General features: G+C 45.7%; 2 protein-coding genes across 9 annotated transcripts in view; both read right to left on the reverse strand.

The window, feature by feature from the left end:
• The window catches only part of LOC131415222 (ral guanine nucleotide dissociation stimulator-like 3), a 29040-nt gene that overhangs the window by 1478 nt on the left and 4299 nt on the right, over positions 1-23263 (reverse strand). For 2 of the 8 annotated variants that reach the window (XM_058556641.1, XM_058556639.1), the window contains exons 2-5: positions 12326-12445; positions 3470-3572; positions 2413-2541; positions 1062-1133 (exon numbers count right to left, since the gene is read on the reverse strand). In XM_058556641.1, coding sequence (XP_058412624.1) covers positions 1062-1133; positions 2413-2448 — 108 coding nt within the window. In that variant the 5' untranslated portion in view covers positions 2449-2541; positions 3470-3572; positions 12326-12445. Of the gene's footprint in view, positions 1-578; positions 750-1061; positions 1134-2412; positions 2725-3469; positions 3755-12325; positions 12446-23263 lie in introns of those variants that run through there. The other 6 variants (XM_058556642.1, XR_009222351.1, XM_058556640.1 and 3 more) reach the window with 6 other exon arrangements.
• LOC131415224 (ral-GDS-related protein-like) lies at positions 3818-5045 on the reverse strand. Its single transcript, XM_058556644.1, has 2 exons — positions 4932-5045; positions 3818-4162 (listed from the first exon to the last, which is right to left on the reverse strand). Exons 1-2 carry the CDS (start codon positions 4980-4982, stop codon positions 3911-3913), a joined length of 303 nt encoding a protein of 100 aa, XP_058412627.1. The 5' UTR covers positions 4983-5045; the 3' UTR covers positions 3818-3910.

Below are 23263 nucleotides of genomic sequence, written 5' to 3' on the forward strand. Positions count from 1 at the left end.
CATCAGACAAAGACCCCTAGCCTGACTAGCTCCCTATGCCCACCCCTTCTCATGTTGCACTACTGCCAGATCCCCAGAGGGGGCCAGGCATGCAGAGAAAACAGGACTTGGACCTAGGCTTGCCTCTGGGCTCCAGAGGAGGAGGACATGGGGGTGTAACTGAGGGACCTGGCAGCACAACTCTCTCTGATGACAGACTTGGAGGCTGAGGCTTCAGGCAGAGGGGACTGCTCAGGCACTTATGTGCTTCCTGACTTGGGGGGGGCCGACTTCTTTCTCCCTTCATGGGCAACATGGGAGTTACAGGCTGAGTCCAGCTCAGATAAAACCTCACGCAGCTCTGCCATCAGGCAACTCTGAGCTTCCCCAGCCTGGGTAACTGGAATGGGTTTCTCTGGCAGAAACTCTGTTCACTCATCGCTAAAATAGGCCTGATGCCCCAGCTGCCAGCGGTGGCTGCAAGGCTTTCATGAGAGGAGATGTGCCAAGTGCTGAGAACTCAGAGCTCAGTTCGGGGGCTCCCGCATCCCAAGGCTCAGAATCCTGGTCCTTCCTGCCTAGACCTCAGGTGCACCCACCTCGAAATAGTCACCCATCACCAGGTGCAGCATCAGCAGGTCACTGAGCAGAGTTCCAAGATAGGGGACAACACCTTGTGACATCGGGGTGTGGGTGGGATGAACCTTTGCTCTCAAGTCGACCCCATGTAGACCCTCTCCTGAAAAGTCCCCACACTCAGCCACCTGGCCCACCCCAGGGTTCCCACGAGGAGCAGCCTAGGACCCTCAGCAGCCTCCCGTCAATTCCTACTCCCTTCACACCCCAAGAACACCACACTCCTCCTCCTCACCTCCCAGGGCCGGCTTCTGGCAAATCACAGGGTGTGCAGTCCCTTGCCCTCCCCAAAACACACTCATCCTGCACCAGCTCTTCCAGGCCCTCCTCTTGGTCACTTCTACTGGGGGATTCAGACACTGTGGCACCAAGATGAAGGGCCCTCATCTTTTGATTTCAGGCCTCCAGCTGGGAGCACAGAGCCCCTCCCCCACAGGCACACTAACCTGCCGCTGCTGCTGCTTCTCCTGCACTCTCTGGGGGTTGCTCTCTGGGGGAGCAAACGTGGAGGGCCCCTCCTGCCAGGGTCGAGGACAGTGTCAGTGAGGACATACTCCCCTCACCCCATTTCTCTCCAGCACCACTGGCCTCCGACACTGGACATCTGACTTGAGTCAACTGGTACCAATGTCATTCCATCCTCCAAGGTCTTGTGATTCCAGAACAAGCCCAGCTCCAACTCTCACTCTGGGTGTGAGCTTGGGCTTGTGGCCTGGCCTCCTTGAGCCTGTTTCCTCATCTGGAAAGTGTGAGAACTCCGGCTACCACACAGGTTCTCATGAGGACTCAGTGTCACAAGACTGTCATCATTGTTCTGGCCCTCACCCCTCCAGGTGGAGTAGGCAGAAAGCTCCCACATTCCTTTCCTCCCTCTTACCTCAACACCACCCTGTGAGGCCTGCACCACACAATCACCATCCCTCCATTTCCCTGATGAGGAGACAGAGACCCAAACATAGGCAGTGTGTTGCTCAGGGGCCCACAGAAGAGAGGCCGCTTGCCCCTCTCAGTCAGAGGCCCTGTTCCAACATCCTTGCCTAACCCCCAGCCCCACCACTGACAAGAGTCCTGTCCCTTGAGCTCTCAAAGCTTGGTCCTGGGCTGAGTCATGGATGGAGAGGATGGGGTGTCTTGGGAGTCTGGTTGAGTGGCTCCTGCCTGCCCCAGTCCCGTGGAGTGTCTGGGCCCCAGGCTGGGGCAGAGGCCAAGCCAAAGCCTTCTCCTCCCCAAGGAACGCCTCAGGACATTCCCCTGCACTGAATCCTTTTTTTTTTTTTCGTGAGGAGATCAGCCTTGTGCTAACATCTGCCAATCCTCCTCTTTTTTTGCTGAGGAAGACTGGCCCTGGGCTAACATCCATGCCCATCTTCCTCCACTTTATATGGGACGTTGCCACATCATAGGTCGACAAGCGGTGCGTCGGTGCGCACCCGGGATCCGAACCGGCGAACCCTGAGCCGCCGCAGCGGAGTGCGCGCACTTAACCGCTTGCGCCACAGGGACGGCCCCTGAACTCTTTCTTTATCCACTCAAGAACTGGACCTCCAAGGTGCCACCTCTGATCAACAGAGAAGGGGATGACAGGACATTTTGATTCCCCGTTTACATGAAGCTCCTAAGGTCCTTTCAGCAGGATCCACTAAGAATCCATCAGTTGCCTAGACGCTTCTCATAAGCCACTGGGGGCATATGTCATTGCCAACCAGGCACTCAGGTTAGACTCCTGTGGTTGATTCAAGTGAAGTGACTGCTCTAGGGGTCCAGTGGGGAGTCCCAGAATGCACACACATCTCTCACCTGAGGATGAGCAGCCTGTTTTTCCACCTGGGCCATGGGAATCCTCTGCCACGCACATCCCTGGGGCAGGCAGGATGCAGCCCCTTGGAGATGTGGTGAAGATAGAAGGAGCAGCAGGGTCCTGGCTTCCTGAGGATAGGTTTAGGCTGAGGGCTAAACCCACCCCAACCACCCAACAGCCTGGAAGAAGCTACATCCAGCAGGATGGACATACATGGAAGCCAGAGACCTGTTGATGGCGCCAGCTCGGCAACTCCTCCTGGAACAGCCCAGCCAACACCATTGTGTCTCATGACCAGGGCCTCCCGCCCACAAATGGCACCCCACCTGCCCATGGGCAGAACAGATCCCTCTGCTTGTTAATCTGGATGAGATAGACGGGAATGTTTCAGAGAAAGTTCAAGGGAGAAACTATCAAAACCACAGCCTGCCCAGTGCCCCTCCTCCGCACCCCTCCTCTCTTTCCAGACCCCCAGCCTCCACTCTACCTTGATCATCAGGTCTCTGCTCAAGGACTTGTCTTGACTATTGAGTTCCTTAAGATTTTCAGAGCTCTCTCTCAGGGGAGGGGAAAGAACGAGGGATAAATTTAGGAATAATGTGAGGGGTCTGAATGCAAATCCCTTTTCTTTGCAAACCCAAGAGATTCAAACTGCCTGAAGGAGTGTTCTCACTGGGCTCCTCTGAGCGCTAAGGTCTCATGGTACTGGGAGGGGGCTCTCCTGTTGGTCACTGGGGTCTCCACTCCCCAGTTCTACAGAACAGCTCTGTTTTGACTGCTTTGAGTTTCAACTGGGCATGGGGTTCTGTTGCTATAAACACTTGAAAATTTCCAATTTGGCTCAACTTAGTACCTGACACTTAGGGAAGCCGAGTCCTAAAGCAGAACTGGTGCATTAAGGACCCCGGAAGGTTTAGAGACCCCCTGCCGAGGCCCAGGCCCTGTCCCCAGCATTTGCTGCCTCCCAGGAGTTCCCAGCTGACTGAGGGGCCAATGGCAGACATACAAGAGATCCCCCATCCACCCTGGTCCTCCTATGGAGAGAGGCCTACCCACCGGGAAACTTCCCCCGTGTGTTCTTCAGGTGGCTTGTGAAGGTTTTCTGCAGAGCAGAGTTGACAGTGCAGGACGAGAAGAAGTTCTTCAGGATCTCGAACTCCTGGGGAAGGGAAGAGAATGAGCTGTGAGGTGGGGCACTGTAGCCCAGCTTGCTCTAGCTTCAGTACCCTTCTATTTAAATCTCCCCTCCTGGATGAGACAGATGCTCAGGGAGTCCCAGAAGGGCACATTTAGGACCCAAAGAGTAACACTCACAGGGAGCAGGATTTTAGCTCAACCCAGGGAAGGAGCCAGGTAGGAAGTGAGCATCCTCTCACTGGGACCTGGAGTTAAAGTCAGCGGGCCCCTGGCAGGAAGGTCCTAGGGACTGTGCAGGGGCTTAGACCACACACTGCAATCCTGGGAGCTGATAAATGTGGAGAGGCAGTTCCCAAGGCTTCAGAGAGGGGCTCCACTGGGCCTCCCACAGCACACCTGGGCCACCTGGATCCAGCGCTCCACCACCCTCACCCTGTCCTGGGCTGTCTTGCTCGGGTCCCCGAGGCAGGGGATGATGACGAAGCTGGCCACCCTTCTGACGTGGTCGACGGTGGCCTGGAAGTTGGGTGTCTGGTGCTCATTGCCGGGCTTGTTCCTCTTGCCCCAGGTGGAGCCCAGACACGGAGAGGACACCACCTTCTGGAAGAGCTCCTGGAGAACAGGGGGAGTGTCACCGAGCCCTGCCACACCCCAGGTCTGTGCCTACAGCCCCCAAAGTCCCACACAGGAGTCACAGTTTAGAGCTGGAGCTCAGAAAGCTCAGGATGTGGCCTGAGCCTTGTGACAGTCCCTGGCTTTTCTTCTCTGTCCACTGAGGACACCCAGCACAGGATGACCCAGGACCCAATACTGGCAGGGAAGGGAGAGGGGCATTTGAACCCAGCCCGTGCTGGCTAACTCCAAGCTCCAGATGGTGGCTCAACTAGGCTCATCCCAAGGGGGCATCTTCCAATACCCTGATCCCCCCTCTGGTCCCACTCCACATTCTGATGCACATCCCCGCGTGGCAGCTACACCCACAGGCCTTGTCTGTCTCCCTTGTAGTGGAGTACACATCAGGCGTCTAATAAGTCCTGAGGCTGTTGAGACTCCTGAGCAGACGGTTGGGCCACCAGGGTCCAGGCTGTACACAGTGAGCCCTTCCCTGCACAGATGGGCCAGGGCCCACCCAGCTTTCCATCTCTTCTACCTCATGGAGTTGGCACAGTCACTCTGTGCAACAGGTCCTCTTAATGTCCACCTCCACGGTCTGCAGGTGGACAGCAAAGGCTTGGGTGTTCAGAAAGTTGCCCAGGTCTTATGATTGGTAAAGGGTGGAGCCTGGATTTGGGCCCAGATCATAGGAGTCTGGATCAGGTCTGGGGCAACGATAGCAGAGGGAAGGCCTGCCCCACACCACCCTGAAAGCCCAGCTGCTCACCGCATCCATCATGGTAAACTGCTCCACCACCAGCTTAGGAGGGAAGGCCATGAGATTAAGCTTCTCACGCTCCTTAAGAGCCACAGGTGGAGATGGACTTCTCACTAGAAATGATGGTCCAGGTGACTCTAGCTAAGCAGCTCCTACTCCTGCTGGAGCCCATGTTGGCCCTTGCTCCACCTCCAACACTGCTGGTGGAGGGGACACTGGCTCCAGTGCTAGAGGGGGTGGTGTCAACGGAGCTGGAGCCAGCTCTACCTCCACCACTGCCCACTGCTCTTCTTCTGCCGCTGGCTGGAGCTCAGCAGCTGACGCTGGAGTGGGATAAAAACAAAGATTCACCCACATAGCTGACTTTCCATGTGACCTTCTAAACACAAGAAAGATCCCACTCCCTTCCAGGAATACCCAGCCTGCAGTCCCCCTTACCATCTGGCTCTGCCTCAGTGGCCTCCAGAAGCTCACACCGGACAAGGGTAAGAGGGTCACGGCAGCTCATCTCCTAGCCAGGCAAGGTGACATTCATGTACATCCCCTTTAGCTTCAAAAAGGGACAGCCTGAGTCTGGTCCCTCCCTAGATCTAGTCCAACCTCATCATCTCAAGCTCCTGAGTGTGGAGACCCTCTGCTCCTGCTCTCATCTCAGAGCAGCACTGGAAAGTGTGGGTGGCCTCATGTACCTGCCCCTTGTCTAGTGAGTTTGTGGAGTTGAAACCATTGGGCAGTTACTCGACAACCTAATGAGTGGAGTTCTGCAAAGACTGCCTGGGAACTGGGCCAGAAGAAATCAGGGGCTGCCTGCACACTGCCACTGGGGCCAACCACCAAGAGAATATCTGTTCCTCAGTTCAGGCACAGAGGGGCATCTCTGCAAAGAACTCTGGTCAGGGAGGGAAGGAGATGAATCCTCTAGTGCTCGGTAACAATATGAGTAGAGGTGCTCACCTTCTCATGCTGCCAGGCATGGCCTGAAGTATGAACATGACCTAGCTGTTAGGTTTCCGACACCTAACAACCAGCACCTGCTCAGGAATGACCCGCCCCTTATGTCCTGCCTTCTCTCCTCCTCACAGACACATGCACACACACACACACACACAAAGAGGGGCAAGGGGTGTGGGGCTGATCAGGTGGGATCACAGCTGTGCCCTGGCCTGCACTAGCCTCCCCTGGGCTGCCCCGTGTTACCTTTCACAGCCTCCTGCCAGATGCCCAGAGGCGTCAAGAATTAAGGCTGAGCCAACATCGCCAACTACCAAAAAGATTCTCTTTCTGGGATTTTTTGAGCCCAGATCCTCCAAAAGTTGGGAAACAACAACAAAACATCTTTGCCTGTTGACTGTCTCCAATCAAGTGAGGTGGATGGGGCAATGTGGGTGCCTGGTTACCAGAGTTCTAAGATCTGTTGAGGTCTATGACCCCACGTCATCTCTTGAACTGTACACAATGAGACCACATAGCCCTACCCACAGGTCCCTGGAAACCTAACTAGGGACCTAGTTTTGAGGAGACAGAGATGAATGCAGACCTCCTTTTCCTTACTATTTCTTCATCCTGGGATAGTCCCTGTGCCTCTCAGGTCCTCCCCAGTCTCTAAACCTGCACCATGGGAATCAAGCTAGAATCTACTTCCTAGGGACATCACCCGGTGTATATGAGATAATATCTATTACCCCTGTGGGCTGGTGTCACATGTACCTAAGGCACAAACTTAGAGATGGAAGAATAACAAGGAGGGGTGGGATGTAGTACAGAACACCACTCAAAACAGGCCTGGGCTCCAAGAATGTGATATTGGGACAGTCACTTCCAACTTGGCCTCATTTTCAGGTCAACACCATGAGGGGGTTGCAACTAATGGAAATTCAGATATTGCCATCTGTGGCATAAAACCATTCAATTGTTTCCTGTTTTATGGAGAATGAGACCGAAGTGCCTCATCTTGGCCTATGAGGTGGGCAGCCTCCACAGTGGTACCCAGTAAGCCCCACCCATGTTATACACTTCCCCGTGGAACCACAAAGAGGTTAGTAACTGGCTTCTGAACATAATAAGAGCCAAAGTGATGGGATGTCTTGTCTAAATTTTAACTAAAAATGTCTCTCACTTCCTCTTACTCCCTCTCTCATGTGCCATCTCTCTCTCTCTCACTCTGTCAAATCCCTGGAAGTGAGGAATCAAATACCGGTGTATTGGGGCTGCCCAATGTGGAGGCACATTGAAGAGAGAAGCAAGGGAGTGCCTGGGCCAACAGACAGAAAGGAACTCAGGCTCTCAATACAAAATGAATTCTGAAGGCTGAGAGTGAACTTGTGGGCCAGTCCTCCCCTAGTCGAGCCTCAGTTGAGGCCACAGCCCCAATCTGTTAAACTCACTGAGACAGAGGCACCCAGCTAAAACATGCCTGATTGCTGACCCACACAAATTGTGAGATTGTCAACATTTGTTGTTTTGAAATGCAAGGTTAGGGGCAATGAAGTCAGAGAGGGAAAGGTAACAAACACAGCCTACCAGGCCCTGGCCCTACCTTCCACCCTAGCTCCTGTTCTCTTCTCCCAGCCTCCCTCCAGTTGCATTGGCCACCTTTCTAACCTCCTCTGGCCAAACTCACTTCTGCCTGTGAGACTCAGGACCAGTGGTGCCATCTCCCTGACACACTGCTCCCAGACTTGTGCAAGGCTGACTCCCTCTTGTCATTCCGGTCCCAGAAAATGTCACCCTAGAGAGGTCTTTCAGACCCTCCTACCCAGTGACGCCCAGCCCTCCCTCACAGCCCCCTGATGTGTTTCTCTACAGCACTTGCTCTTTTCTTTCTCATGTCTTTGCTTTTGTCCATTTCCCCTCTAGACTGTGAGCTCCCGGCAGGCAGGGACCACTTGGTCATTTTCATCCTGCACTTCAGCCCACCAGGGCACCTGGCACAGGGTGAGTGCTCAGGACACAGCTGCTGAATGAGTATATGGGTAGATCTTGCACCCCGCCCCCTGCTTTTGACCAACTTTCATTGTGGAGATGAACACTAGTAATAGGAGGTACAAGTTGTTTCTGAGGCAGGGGGACAGCCAGAAAGACCTCTGGTTGACTCTTCGCTGCTCCAGGAGCTCAAGAATAGTTCAGTGGACACCAAGTAAATTCCAGGATTACAGCAGAATGACTTGATATATATATATATTATGTAATGGTTACCAAAATAAGTTTAGTTAACATCAATCACCAAACAGAAAAAAAGATTGTTTCCTGATGATGAGGCTTTTTAGGATCTACTCTCTTAGCAAGTTTCAAATATACCACACAGCAATGTTAACTTAGTGCTGTATATCAAGTATACCTCAATACAACTGAAAAAAAATAAAAGCAAAAACTCACTGGCCACCACTGACACAAGAGGCTGCCCGCCCCCTCGTGGCCAGAACTAGCACTGCTGCCCAGGCCGGAACTCCAAACAGAAAGGAATCTTTCTTCAGGTGTCCTCAAGGCAGATGCTCTCCAGGGTCCCAGGGGTAAAGCAGCAGGACCTGTCAGCTTCGAGGGAGTGGGAGGAATCTCGGGAGCCTACCGTGCACCTCTCTTGCTTTTCCCCACCAGGTGTCCTCTTCACTCCTAAGGCATCCTAACTGCAGCCATGACAATGATTTCCCCTACTTCCAGATGAGGACCGCAAGGGTCCAACAAGGATTAGTCTTCTCCCTGGACTCTGGACTTGGTGTCCAGTGCTCTGGCATCTTCTTCCTTATCCTCAGTTCTCATCCACCCAAGCCCCCTAGCCTCGTCAGTTCTAAAGGATCTCCAGGGGCTGGAAATCATTTTCTCAGGGTTTCAGAGCACAGTAGGTCATCAACAGAGAACCTAGTCCAACAGACATGTAGTGAGTGCATGGAACACTTGGAGTCACTCGCTGGATGCACTCCACTTTATACAGGAGGACCCTCACTGAGATCTTCTCTCCTGTTCCCAATGCCTACACAAAGGGAGGATGGGCTCATCACAGTTTTGGGTGCCCACAGAGGTGGACTGCAGGACCCCAGTCCTGTGATCCCCAGGCTGGGCCAGGGATGGATCTGGAACAGGTAGACACCTAGGAACCTTAGGGATTCCTCTTCCCATCTCTGGGCCCCTGTGCACGAATCTAGGAGAACGGATGCTACTGCCCCGTGGGAGAGCTGCCTCCAACCTCTCTCCCTCCTGCCTCTTGTCACATCCCCGGTGTCAGCTCTTTCTTGACTGCACCTCAGTGTTCTCCATATGAGAAGTCAAGTATGACGGAGTGTGCCTGTGCAGGTGTGATGATGAGGAGAGGAAAATGACCCCATATGGAAAAGGGTGCGCAGCAATCCTCTAGGATCTTAAAGCCACTCATTGCCAAAGGAAACCTGAGGGAAGAGGTGGAGCCTTGGCCAAGTAAGCTGGAGCTCTCTCTAGTCTTCAGGACTCTGATGACCTCCTGTGGTCTGGGACAGTACCTGCCTCTTTCTAGGCCAGTTTCCCAACTGCACAGTGAGGGGTAAGATGTGCAACAGCACAAGCATGTGCTCGGCCAGGACAAGTCATCAGGCCCCATAGATACATTAAGTATGTTTTAATGTGTATTGAAGTGTATTGAAGACATTAATATTGCTGTGCAATCATCACCACGATCCATCTTCAGAACACTTCTCATTTTACAAAACTGAAACTCTATACCCATTCATGAATAATCCCCCATTCCCCCTCCTCCCACCCACTGGCAAACACCATTCTACTTTCTGTCTCTCTGAATCTGGTGATTTCAGGAAGCTCTAGAAGGGAAATCACACAAGGTTGTATTTTTGTGACTAGCTTATTTCATTTAGAGTAATATCTTGAAGGTTCATCCATGGTGTGCCGTATATTAGACTTTCCTTCATTTTTCAAGGATGAATAATATACCATTGTATGTATATAGCACATTTTGCTCATCCATACATCCCTGGACAGATACCATAGCAAGGCCCACAACCAAGCCCAAAATAAAATGGGGCCCCAGCCAGATTTTTCTCAACAGTACCCTGGAGACTACTTTTTTAAGCCATATCCCATATGATATTTACTAAGGATTTAATCTTGGGCCGAGAGTTGCTTTTCAGAAACTCCATTTCTCTTCCTTAAGCAAGTTTCAACTACTTTGAACCAATGAGACAACAAGACGGCTTGCAAGACTCAAACTGCAACTGCATAAGTGACTGGAGGATGAACTGGGGGACCAAGAACTCCCCTGCCAATCATGTTAAGGACACCGTCTTTTGAACGTGGGATGTGTGACAGAACATGAAAATCTGTGCTTGCACAAAATAAGTGACTGGAGGATGAACTGGGGGACCAAGAACTCCCCTGCCAATCATGTTAAGGACACCATCTTTTGAACGTGGGATGTGTGACAGAACATGAAAATCTGTGCTTGCACAAAATGCCTAGGACTGCTCCCAAACTTACTGCACCCGCTCCTTTGCCCTTTTCAAGCCCTTTTCAACAGCCCATTGGGGAGAAAGATTTAACCTTCGTCTCTTTGCTGGCCAACCTCGTAATAAAGCTTTTTCCCCTTCTACAAGAGCGGGTATCCTGTTTGGCTAATGGGTGCATTGGGCTGTAAGCCCTTCCTTGATTACAATACTTGTGTGGCTTCCATGTTTTAGCTATTATGAATAATGATGCCATGAACATGAGTGTTGAAATATGTCTTTGAGAACATGCTTTCAACTCCTTGGTGGGGTATACACCCAGAATAGGAATTGCTGGGTCCTATATAATTATATTTTTAATTTTTTTTAGGAATTGTTATACTGATTTCTAAAGCAACGATATATTCCCACCACAATACACAAGGGTTCCAACTTCTCCACATCTTGGCCAACAGTGGTTCTATTCTTTTTCTTCTTCTTTTTTTTTTCTTTTTGATAGATGCCATCCTAATGAATGTGAGGTGGTCTCTCACTGTGTATCTGATTTGCATTTCCCTAATGATTACTGATGATGAGCATCTTTTCATATGCTTATTGGTTATTTGCATATCTTCTTTGAGCAAATGTCTACTCATATACTTTGTTCAAATTTGATTTGAGTTGTTTGTTTTTTGTTGTTGAATTTAGGAGTTCTCTAACTATTCTGGATATTAAGCCTTTGTCAGATACATGGTTTGCAAATATGGTCGCCCATCCTATGGGTTGTGCTTTTACTCTGTTGATAATGGCTTTTGAGGCACAAAACTTTTTAATATCCATGAAGTCCAGCATATGTATTTTCCTATTTTATTGGCTGCTCTTGGGTGTCAGAACCATGAAATCATTACCAAATCCTATCTTGTCAAGTTTTGCCTTATGTTTTCTTCTAAGGGTATTATAGCATTAGCTCTTACACTTAGGTATTTGATTCACTGGGAATCAAGTTATGTATACAGTGTTAGGTAAATGTCCAAGTTGATTCCTTTGCATGTAGATATCCACTATTTCCAGCACAACTTGTTGAAAAGACTTTTCCCCATTTAATAATCTTGGCACCCTTGTCAAACATCATTTGATCACATGGGTGAGGGTTAATTTCTGGGCTCTCAATTCTGTTTCCATTGCTCAATATGGCTGTCTTTATGCCATGACAATGCTGTTTTGATACTGTAGATTTATAGTAAGTTTTCAATCAGGAAGAATCAGTCCTCCAACTTAGTATCTCCTTTCAAGATTATTTTTGGTATCTGGGCTTATTTGAGATTCCATAAGAATCTTAGGATGGGTTTTTTTCTATTTCAGCACAAAATGCCCTTGGGATTTTGATAAGGACTGCACTGCATTTGTTGATCTCTTTGGATAATGTTGATACCGTCACAATAAGGAGTGTTCCAATCCACGGTGATCGGATGTCTTTCATTTCTAATAGTGCCGGATGGCTGTTCAGGTGGGGGGGGGGCCCTCCTCGAGGTAGTCGTGAAGAAACCCACAGTTCCTCCTCACTGTGCCTTCCCCATTTCCTTAGAACCCATCAACAGTCAACAGAGGTCAAAATGCATGTAAAATGCACGCAGGAAGTTTTCAAAGATTGGATGTGCATGGAGCACACATTTCTTCCACTCCTCTCCATTAGCAAGAACCACGGACTGAAGCAGCAGACCCTAACACATGGAGACTGCAGACTCACCCAGCAGACCCCAACAAACGGGGACTGTGGACTAACTAAGGGCCAGGGACTCGGGTTCCTGGCAGAACCATCTGGCAGCTCAAGCTGAACCACTAAGCCTTTGCCTGGCACTGCTGACTAACCAAGTGCTAAGACTGATGCTCTCTTAGAGCATCCTGTCAGTCTAGACTGACCCACTGACCCTGGACTGGAAAGCCAGGTAGATCAGGAGGTCAAGGCAAACAGAGTGGATCTCAGATCCAAGAGAAACTTACCCACAGCCCTCAGAAACAGTGAAAAAGATGGAGAACTCAAAGGTTTTGCTGGTACCAATGACTGTTTCTCATCCTCGAAGCCATCAGGCGTCTCCTTTGGATCCCACTGCTGCCACCAAACTGGTACAAAACAAAATAAAATTCAGTAAATTTTAAACATCTTATTGGCTTTATTCAACAGTTCATGAATCAGGCAGCATCCAGTCTAGCAGAGAGAAAGGACCTCCAAGGAGTTCTACAAAATGAAGGAATTTATAGGCAGAAGGGAGCAAGAACAAGGAAGTTACACTAGATAAAAAAGCGGGTTGGTTACTGCAAGGTTACTTTCCTTTAGAGGATGGCAGGGTTCTATCAGGAAGATGACCTACCTGCCGCGCATGAGGTGATTCCTGATTGACTGGTTTAAGATTCTATTCCTGGGAGGGCCAAAAGTCTAATTAAGTCTCGACTTGTTTATGTGAGGCATAGCCTAAGCGGCTCCATTTGGGTCTGGTGTCTTGTTTTAAACACATGACTTCTGCTGGTCCCTGCTTTCCCCAGTTACCCCCCGGCTGTCCCTTCACTGACCATTGTTGGTCACACACCCACTGCACCTGCCTCCAGTCCTTCCCCTTCAACACCGTAATCTCACACACAGCTCCTCCCGACACTATCATGACGTCTCCCACCACACGTCGCCTATACTTTCCACACTGCCATCAAGATGCTTCACAAACACCACCACCATTTATGTCCAATGGGCTGAGAGGCCTGCCCGTGCACTGGAATCAGGAGCCGCAGGGTCTGTCACTTGGCCTCCAATCACCTATTGTACCCCAGCTGAAGGGCTTACCCTGCGGAGACACTCAGTTTTACCCAACTCAATCGCACAACATCTTTGCCCCAGGCTTCCTTCAAAATGCTCCACCCACTTTCTGCCCCAACTGCTCCTTGAGGAGTCATTTTGGGGTAGCCTTCGAGACCACCTTGGTGATTTTGTGCTCAGGCCCAAACAGATCTTGGCCGACAAACACTTTAACCATACCCCCTGAAATCATATAGCATAGGTAACTAGTGAATGGGTGCAAATTACTGGTTTTACTTCCAAAGGCCGTAATGAATATTTCACACCAGGAACATCCACTTTTGGGTTTTACTGTAGGCTGATATCACAAGGCTCTCACACAGTGAGGCTCTCTCTTCCCCAGCCCTCTGAGCAGATTTCTCCAAGCTATATTCTGCAATACATCATTGTTTCTATCTCAGCCTGCTTCCCTCAGGTTGCAGGTCCCCTGAGGTTCCTGCCCTGACTGGCTACCACCAACCCATAGAGACACTGTCAGTCCTATAGGACTGGGTGTTCAGTTCTACTAGGACTGACTGACTGGACTGGACACAGGTGCGGTGGCCCTACCCACGCAAAATCAGGTAACTGAGGCAACCAAGAAGTATCAAAAACCGTAACCCAACATCGACAACAACTCCATAAGACCCTATCCTAGCCCTTGTGGAACAGTCTCATGAGTCTCTTGCCTAAATGGTTTTAGAGAATGGCCTGGCCCTAGATTGTCTATACCAACCAACGAAGGAGGGGTTTTTGCCTTTCTTAGAACCACTTGCTGAATGTACATCAACACACAAGTTCAAACCTACCTCCACCAGATGGCCCAAGAGGTTAAAATATTGCGTAATGTTACCTAAATCTTTTAAAAGATACCCAAGGCCCCCGAGATCACTGACCTATTTTCATGGCTGGTCTTTCCAAGTTGGCGACAATGGAAACAGACTGGATTTTAGACTGTTGCTTGTACAATTTTAGGATCTGTTACTATAGCCATCATCGGATATTTACTCTCTTGGCTACAATGTGCCCTATCCCTAATAACTCTATTAATTACCCTTATTAACTATCCCAACCAACTTTAAATTAACTAAATTAAAATTAATCAATACCCTGATTAATTTAAATAATTCAAAATTTTTATGGAGAATCTACTTAACACAGAATACACTGTTGTAAGCATTTAAAGTATACAGTTCAGTGCCATTTAGTACAATGATTATGTCGTGTGGTTATCACCACTAACTAATTCCAGAACATTTTCAACACCCCCAAACAAACCCATACTCATTCACACTATTTTCTCCTAACCCAAGCCCATGAAAACAACTCATCTGTTTTCTCTCCCTATTGATTTGCCTATTCTGGACAGTTCATTCAAATGGCATCATGCTATCTGTGGCCTTTGTGGACGACTTCAGTGAGCACACATGTTTCAAGGTTCATCCATGGCCGAGCATGTAGCAGTAGCTTATTCCTTTTTATGGCTCCATAATGTCCTATATTATGAATAGGGCACATTTGGTTTATGCAGTCATAACTGGATAGAAATTTGGGTTTGTTCCACTTTTGGACCACTGTGAATAATGTTGCTTTGAATATCCATGGAAAAGTTTTTCTTTGAACATATGTTTCCAATGGTCTTTTGGACATACCAACCTTGTGACTCTCCTGGTCCATGGTAATTCTAGGTTTAAGATTTTTAAAAATGGCAAACTGTTTTCTGCAGTGGATGCATCAAATTACTTTCCCACCAGTAATGTATGTGGGTTTCCCATTCTCCATATCTTTACTAACACTTGTTACTTTCCATTATGTGGAGTATAGCCTTCATTTTGAGTGTGAAATAGTATCACACTATGCTTTGAATTTGCATTTTCTTAATGATTTATGATACTGAGCATCTATCTAGTGCTTATTGGCCATCTGTGTTTCACCTGGAGACATGTCCATTGCAGCTAGTTACCCATTTTCATTGGGTAACCAATGAAAATGGTTTCATTTCAAATTTCTTTGAATGAAGTTTCATTTCAAACTTCTTTGTTTTTTATAATTGAGTTCTAAGAGATCTACCCCAGGTAGATTCCATGGCTCCAGGCTCCCCGGGGGCTACTAGGAACTCAGGCCCGTGGCTTAGCACACCACCTGCCAGTTCCAGCAGCCATAGACAGCTCTCATGGAACCAGGCTTCTGACAGGCTTCTGCAGAACCAAGCCCCCAGCCCACCCAGGTGCTTGCTGACTCAGGCGGCCCCAGGCAGCTCCCATGGCACCAGGCACTGGCAGGTTCCCATGAACCCAGTCTTCCATCTTGACCCAGCGCCTGCTGGCTCCTGCAATCTCAGGTAGCTCCTGTGGCCCCAGGCTACCAGGAATCCAGACTTCTGGCCCACACCAGCACAAACTGTCTCTCATGGCACAGGCTTCTGGCAGGCTCCCGTGAGCCAAGACTCTCAGATCATCCCAGCTCTGGCCAACTCTCATGGCCCTGGATGACTCCTGTGGTCACAGGCTCTCAATGAGGACCTGCCAAACCAGGGTCCAGTGGGGTTACTCGTGAACTCAGGGTCCCAGCTGTGCCCAGGGCCAGACACAATACCGTGGACCCAAGCTTTCCACTCACCCCAGTACCAGGCTGCTCAAGGACTCCAGCAACAAGCCTGCCCCTGGACACCACCAGATGGCCTACCCAGGACCCCTAGATGGGCTGAATGTGAAGGCTTTGGTTTACTAAAGCCAGTCTGTAATAAGTGGAAGAAATGCCTACTTCCTCAAATTTGCAGACACCAATGGAAGGTCACAAGGATCATGAATAATCAAAGATCCATGACACCACCAAAGAAAAAGAATAAAACTCCAATGACCGACAAAGAAATGGAGATATATGAACTATGTGACAAAGACTTCAGAACAATGCTCTTTGAGAAATTCATAAAACTCTAAGGAAACAAAGATAGACTACTAAATAAAATAAGGAAATAGTGCATGAACAAGTGAGAAGTTCAACATAGAAACAGAAATCGTTAAGGAAAAATAAACAGAAATCCTAGAGTTGAAGAACACAATGACTGAACTGAAGAATTCAATAGAGACCTTCTAAATCAGATTCAACCATGTACAAGAAATAATTAGTGCACTAGAAGATGTGTCATCTGAAATCATCGAGTCAAAGGAGCAAAAAGAAAAAAAAGGAACAGATAAGATTGGGGAAAGGCAGTGTGAATTATGGGATACCTTGAAAAGAAATAGATAAGCATTATTAAAATACCAGAGGAGAAGACAGGGAGAAAGGAAAAGAAAGTTGACTTAAAAAAGTAGCAGCTGACACCCTCCCAAATCTGGGGAGAGATGTAGACATCCAAGGTCCTGAAGCCGATCAGTCACCCTAAAATTTCAAACTAAAACATTCTTCTCCAAGACACATTGTAACAAAACTATCTAAACTCAAAAAAAGGATCAAACAACATGATCAAGTTCAACATGATGCAAATCAATGAATGTGATGCACCACATTGATAGAATGAAAGATAAAAATCCTAAAATAATCTCTCAAATCAGAAAAAGCAGTTTGACAAATTCAACCCCCCTTCATGATAAAAACTCTCAAGAAAGGGTTACAGAAGGAACATACCTGAACATAATAAAAGGTTTACATGACAAACCCACAGCTAACATCATATTGAACAGTGAAAGGTTGAAAGCTTTCTTGCTAAGACAAAGAACAAGACAAGGGAGCCCAGTCTCAACACCACTCTTCAACATACTGCTGCAAGTCTTAACCAGAGACATTTGGCCAGAGAAAGAAATATAAAGCATCTAAATTGGAAATGAAGAAACAAAGTGGTCTCTGTTTGCAGATATGATTTTATGTAGAGAAATACTTAAAGACTCCTCCCCAAACTGTTAGGACTAATAAACAAATTCACTCAAGCTGCAGGAGACAAAATCAACATATAGAAATCTCTTGCCTTTCTCTACACTAACAATGAACTATTTAAAAATGATATAAAGGGCCGGCCCCGTGGCTTAGCAGTAAAGTGTGCGAGCTCCACTGCTGGCGGCCGGGGTTCGGATCCTGGGCGCGCACTGACGCACCACGTCTCCGGCCATGCTGAGGCCGAGTCCCACATACAGCAACTAGAAGGACGTGGAGCTATGACATACAACTATCTACTGGGGCTTTGGGGGAACAAATAAATAAATAAAAATTATTAAAAAAAATGATATAAAGAAAAAAATCCTATTTACAATGCCATCAAAAATAGTAAAATACTCATGAATAAATTTAACCAAGAAGGTGAAAGATCTAGAAACTAACAACTATAAGACACAGAGGAAAGAAATCAAAGACACAAAGAAATGAAAAGATATCTTATGCTCATGGATCAGAAGAATTAGTATTGTTAAAATGTTCATGCTATTCAATGCCATCTCAAGATTCTCTGCAATTCCTATTAAAATTCCCATGGCATTTTTCAGAGAAATAGAACAGATAATCCTAATATTCATGTGGATCCACAAAAGACCTCCAATAACCAAAGGAACCCCGAGAAAGAAAAAGCTGAAGGCATCACAATTTCTGATTTCAAATTTTATTACAAATCTATAGTAATAAAAACAGTATGATACAGGTATAAAATGAGACATCTAGACCAATAGAACAGAATCAAGGACCCAGAAATAAAACCACACACATACAGTTTGCTAACAGTTGACAAGTCAGCTAAGAAGACTCCATGGGGAATGGATAGTTTCTACAACAAATGCTGTTGGGAAAACTGGATAACCACATGCAGAAAACTGAAATTGGACCCCTATTTTACACCACTCTAAAAATGATCCCAAATTGAATTAAAGACTTAAAGGTAAGACACCAAATATAAAACAACTAGAAGAAAATATAGAGAAAAAAGCCCCATGAAACTGGTCTTGACATCGAGTTTTTTGGATATAATATCAAAAGTGCAAGCAACAAATGCAAAACTTAACAAGTGGGATGACATCAATCTAAAAAGCTTCTGCATAGCAAATGAAAAAATCGGCAAACTAAAGGGGTTAATATCCACAGTATATAAGAAACTCTTACAACTCAACAGCAAAGAAACCAACAAAACAATATGAAAATGGTCAAAGGACCTGAATAGATACTTTTCCAAAGAAGACATAAAAATGGTCAACAGGTACATGAAAAGATGCTCGTAATCACTCATCATCAGGGAAATGAAATCAAAACTACAATGAGATATCACCTCACACCTGCTAGAATGGTTATTCTCAAAGAGACAACAGACAACAAGTGTTGGCGAGGCTGTATAGAAGAGAGAACCCTGTGCACTGATGGTATGAATGTAAATTGCTACAGTCACTATGGAAAAAATATGGAATTTTCTCAAAAAAATAAAAATAGAAATATATATAAATGAGCAATTCCACTTCTGCTTGTATATCCAAAGGAAATGAAGTCACTATTCTGAAGAGATATCTGCACCCCCATGTTCATTTCAACATTATTCACAAACAGAGAACATGGACACAATCCAGGTGTCCCTCAATGGATAAATAGATAAAGAAAATGTGAGATATATGTATACATGTAATATATAATGGGATATTATTCAGCCATGCAGGAGAATGAAATCCTGCATTTTGAGATACCATGGATGGACCTTGAGGCATTGCGCTAAGTGATATAAGTCAGACGGAGAAAGACAAATACTATATATTCTCACTCATATGTGAAACCGAAAAAAGCCCAACTCAAAGGAATAGAGACAAGAATGGGTTTCCCAGGGTCCCGGGGTTAGGGGAAATGGGGAGATGTGAGTCAAATTGCACAAATTTCTAGCTGTAAAATGAACAAGTTTTGGGGATCTAATGTACAGCATGGTGATCATAATTAACAATACTATATTATAGACTTGAAATTTGTTAAGAGAGTAGATCTTGAAAGTGATCACTAGAAAAAACAAGTTAATTATGTGAGGGAATGGAGGTGTTAACTCAGGGTATTGTGGTAATCCTTTCACAAATCACCATCTTGAACACCTAAAACTTACATATGTTATATGTCACTAATATTTAAAGAAATCTAAAAAAAAAATCTCTCAACAAAGTAAAACCCAGGACCAGATGACTGCACTGGTGAATTCTACCAAAACATTTAAAGAAGTATTAAAAACAAGATTTCTTACACTCTGTCAAATATTGAAAAAGAGGGAACACTTCCAAGCTCACTTTACGAGGCCAGCATTACCCTGATACCAACACTAGACAAGGACACTAAAAGAAAATAAAATTACAGACCATTATCCCTGATGAACATAGATGCAAAAATCCTCAACAAAATACTAGCCAATTAAAAATGAATTCAATAGCATATTAAAAGAGTTATACACTACCACCAAGTGAAATTTATTCCTGGTATACAAAAATCGATCAATGTAATAAGCCACATCCAGAAAATGAAGGGGAAAAAAATGACCAACTCAATTGATGCAGAAAACCAATTGGCAAAATTCAACGCCCTTTCATGATAAAACACTCAACAAACTAGGAATAGAAGGAAAGTGCCTCAACATAACATAAGCCATATATGAAAAACACACAGCAAACATATTACTGAATGATGGAAGACTGAAAGCTTTTCCTCTAAGATCAGGAACAAGGCAAGGATGCTCACTTGCACCACTTCTATTCAACACAGTATTGAAAGTTCAAGCCAGAACCATGAGGCAATAAAAATAAATAAATAAATAAAAGGCATCTAAATTGGAAAGAAATAAGTAAAATGGTCTCTGTTTGAAGATGATATCATGTCGTATGTAGAAAAATCCAAAAGACTCCACAAAAAAGCCGTTTGATCTAACAAATGAATTCAGAAAAGTAGCAGGATACAAAGTCAACACACAAAAATCGGCAGCATTTCTATACACGAACCATGAGCTCTCTGGAAAGGAAATTACAAAAACAATTCATTTATAATAGTATCAGAAAGAATAACATGCTTAGGAATTAACTTAACCAAGGAGGTGAAAGGCTTACACCATAAAAACTACAAAACATTTCAGAAAGAAATTAAAGAAGACGTTCATAAATGGACACACATCCCATGTTCATGGATTGGAAGGCTTACTATTGTTAAAGTGTCAGTATTACCCAAAGCAATCTACAGATTCAATGTATTCCCTATCCAAATCCTAATGATATTTTTTGCAGAAATAGAAAAACCCGTCCTAAAATTCACATGGAATCTCAAGGGACTCAGAACAGCCAACAACAATCTTGCAAAAGAAGAACAAAACTGGAGGACTCACACTTCCTGATTTCAAAACTTACTACAAAGCTACAGTAATCAATAGTATGGTATTGTCATAAAGACAAACATAGAGATCAATGGCATAGAATAGCAAGCCCAGAAACAAACCCTCACATATATGGTCAAGTGATTTTTGACAAGGGTGCCAAGACCATGGAATGGAGAAAGGTTTCTTTTCAACAAATGGTGCTGGGAAAACTGGATATCCCCATGCAAAATCTTGAAGCTGGACCCCATCCAACACTAGATACAAAAATTAACTCAAAATGGATCAAGGACATAAATGTAAGACCTCAAACAAGAAAATTCTTAGAAGAAAACATGAGATTAAATCTTCATGACACCAGACTTGGCAATGATTTCTTGGATATGACACCAAAGGCACAGGTAACAAAAGAAAAACAATGGAAAAATTGAACTCCATGAAAATTTTATAAGTTGGTACATCAAGAGGCACCCACAGAGTGGGACAAAATATTCGCAAATCATATTTCTGACAAGAGACTGGTATCCAGAATATACAGAGAAGTCCTAAATTAAACAAATAAAAAACAAGCCAATTCAAAAATGGGCATGGATTTGAAGACTCCGTTGCGAAAGAAGACTTAGAAATGGCATATAAGCACATGAAAAGATGCTCAACACCACTAATCATTAGGGAAATGCACATCAAAACCACAATGAGACACCACCTCACACCCACTAAGTTGAGTGCTATCGAAAAGACAAAACAGCAAGTGTTGGCCAAGATGCGGCAAAATGGGAACACTTGTACACTGTTGATAGGAATGTAAAATGGTGCAGCTGCTATGGAAAACAGTGTGGATGTTCCTCCAAAAAATTGAACATAGAATTATCATGTGATCCAGCAATTCCACTTCTGCATATACACCCAAAAGACTTGAAAGCAGAGCCTTGAAGAGATATTTGTACACCCATGTTCATAGCAGTATTATTTACAATAGCTAAAACGTGGAAGCAACCCAAGTGTTTATTGACACATGAGTGGATACACAAAATGTAGTATATCCATACAATGGAATATTATTCAGTCTTAAAAAGGAAGCAAATTCTCCAATATGCTATACATGGATTAACCTTGGAGACATTATGCTAACTGAAATAAGCCAGTCACAAAAAGACAAATACTGTATGAACTGAGAGTAGTCAAATCATAGAGAGAGTAAGTAGAATGGTGGCTGCCAAGGGCTGGGGGAGGGGAGAAGGGAGGGTTATTGTTTAATAGGTATAGAGTTTCAGATTTACAAGAGTTATGTGGATGAATAGTGGTGGTGACTGTACAACTGTGGAAATGTATTTAACGCCATTGAAGTATACACTTAAAAATGGTTAAGATGAAACACTTTTTGTTATGTATATTTTGACTCAATATACAAAAAGGAAAAAAAAAGAAATGAGCTATCAAGTCACAAAAAGACATAGTGGACACTTAAATACATACTGCTAAGTGAAAGAAGCCAACCGGAAAAGGCTATATACACTGTTCCATAGTTTTCATATATTCCAATTACACGACATTCCAGAAAAGGCAAAACTAGAGAAACAGTATAAAGATCAGTGTTGCCAGGAGTTGGGGGGCAAGGGACGAAGAGGTAAAGCACAGGGATTTTAGGGCAATCCAACTCTTCCGTAGGATACTGTCATGGTGGATACATGAGATTATGCATTTGTCAAAATCCAAGTACATGACAGCAAGACAATGAACTTTAATGTAAACTACGGACTTGGTTATGAACGCTCTATGAGCATCAGCTCCTCACTTGTAAGGAATGGACTGCACTAACACAGGTGGTCAAGCAAGATGTTAACCGTAGGGGAAACTGTGGGGGAGGAGGGAGAAATGCTCTGCACTCTCTGCTGAATTTCTCTGTCCATCTAAAACTTTCCTAAAAAACAATCTATTAATTAAAAAATAATCAATGGAAGGTAGGGAGTGGGTAGAAATATAGACGAAACAGGAATATCAGAATATTAATAAATGTTGAAGCTGGGTAATAGAAACATGGGGGGCTATCACACTTTTCTGTTTAATTTGTGTATGTTCAAGGTTTTCCACAATAAAACATTTTTAAAGCTCCAGATTAAATCTAGATTATATGTACAAGGAATCAAAGAATGTGAAGAAAACAGATATTTTTGAAGCAAGTACACTGAGGGAACGTGCAATCACACTGGATAGAGAGTGAACGTCCTGGTTCTACCAGGAAAGTTCAGAGCTCAGTGAGCAAGGCAGGTGACAGCACAGTCAGGGAAGTGACAGATAATGATCACAGAAAAATGTTTGCCCTCACTAATCACAGAAATGCCAACCATGGGCCCTGACAGAACTGCCCCAGGATTTATAATGTCATGACACCCAGAATTAGAGCGGGCTCAGGGACAGAGCACCACGTCCTGTGAGAATACCAACCAGCATCGGCTTTCTGGAGGGCAAATCTCCCTAACCCTGGAACCTGCAGGCCACTGGCTCGGCTGCTCTGTTGTATGGAATCTGTCCAAAAACAAAGGGATTGGGTACAGATGATGGACTGAATAAACACATGTAGAGCCCCTTTGACATAGAATCCCTTAAAAATGACCCAAAGATTCCTTCATTGATGAACAAATTCATAATAGCCTTGGGAACCATCAAGAGAGCCGACATTTTGATGAAAACATCAAAGAGAGTCAACAGTTGGTGATCGGAGATCCCAGTGGGGAGCTCCATGTGAGCCATGAAGACCAAGCCACAGTGTCCTCTCTCCCTCTCCCTCCTCCCCCTGCCGTTCACCTAACACCTTCTG

This window comes from Diceros bicornis, chromosome 16, assembly GCF_020826845.1.
Source record: "Diceros bicornis minor isolate mBicDic1 chromosome 16, mDicBic1.mat.cur, whole genome shotgun sequence".
In the NCBI taxonomy this organism is placed as follows: Eukaryota; Metazoa; Chordata; class Mammalia; order Perissodactyla; family Rhinocerotidae; genus Diceros; species Diceros bicornis.

What these genes read in the sequence shown, in the direction of transcription:
- LOC131415224 (XM_058556644.1), bottom strand. Translation starts at nt 4,982, where the DNA reads ATGGCCTTCCCTCCTAAGCTGGTGGTGGAGCAGTTTACCATGATGGAT. An exon ending in AGTTTACCATGATGGATGCG is followed by an intron (nt 4,163 to 4,931) that starts GTGAGCAGCTGG and finishes CCTGTTCTCCAG; the next exon opens with GAGCTCTTCCAGAAGGTGGT.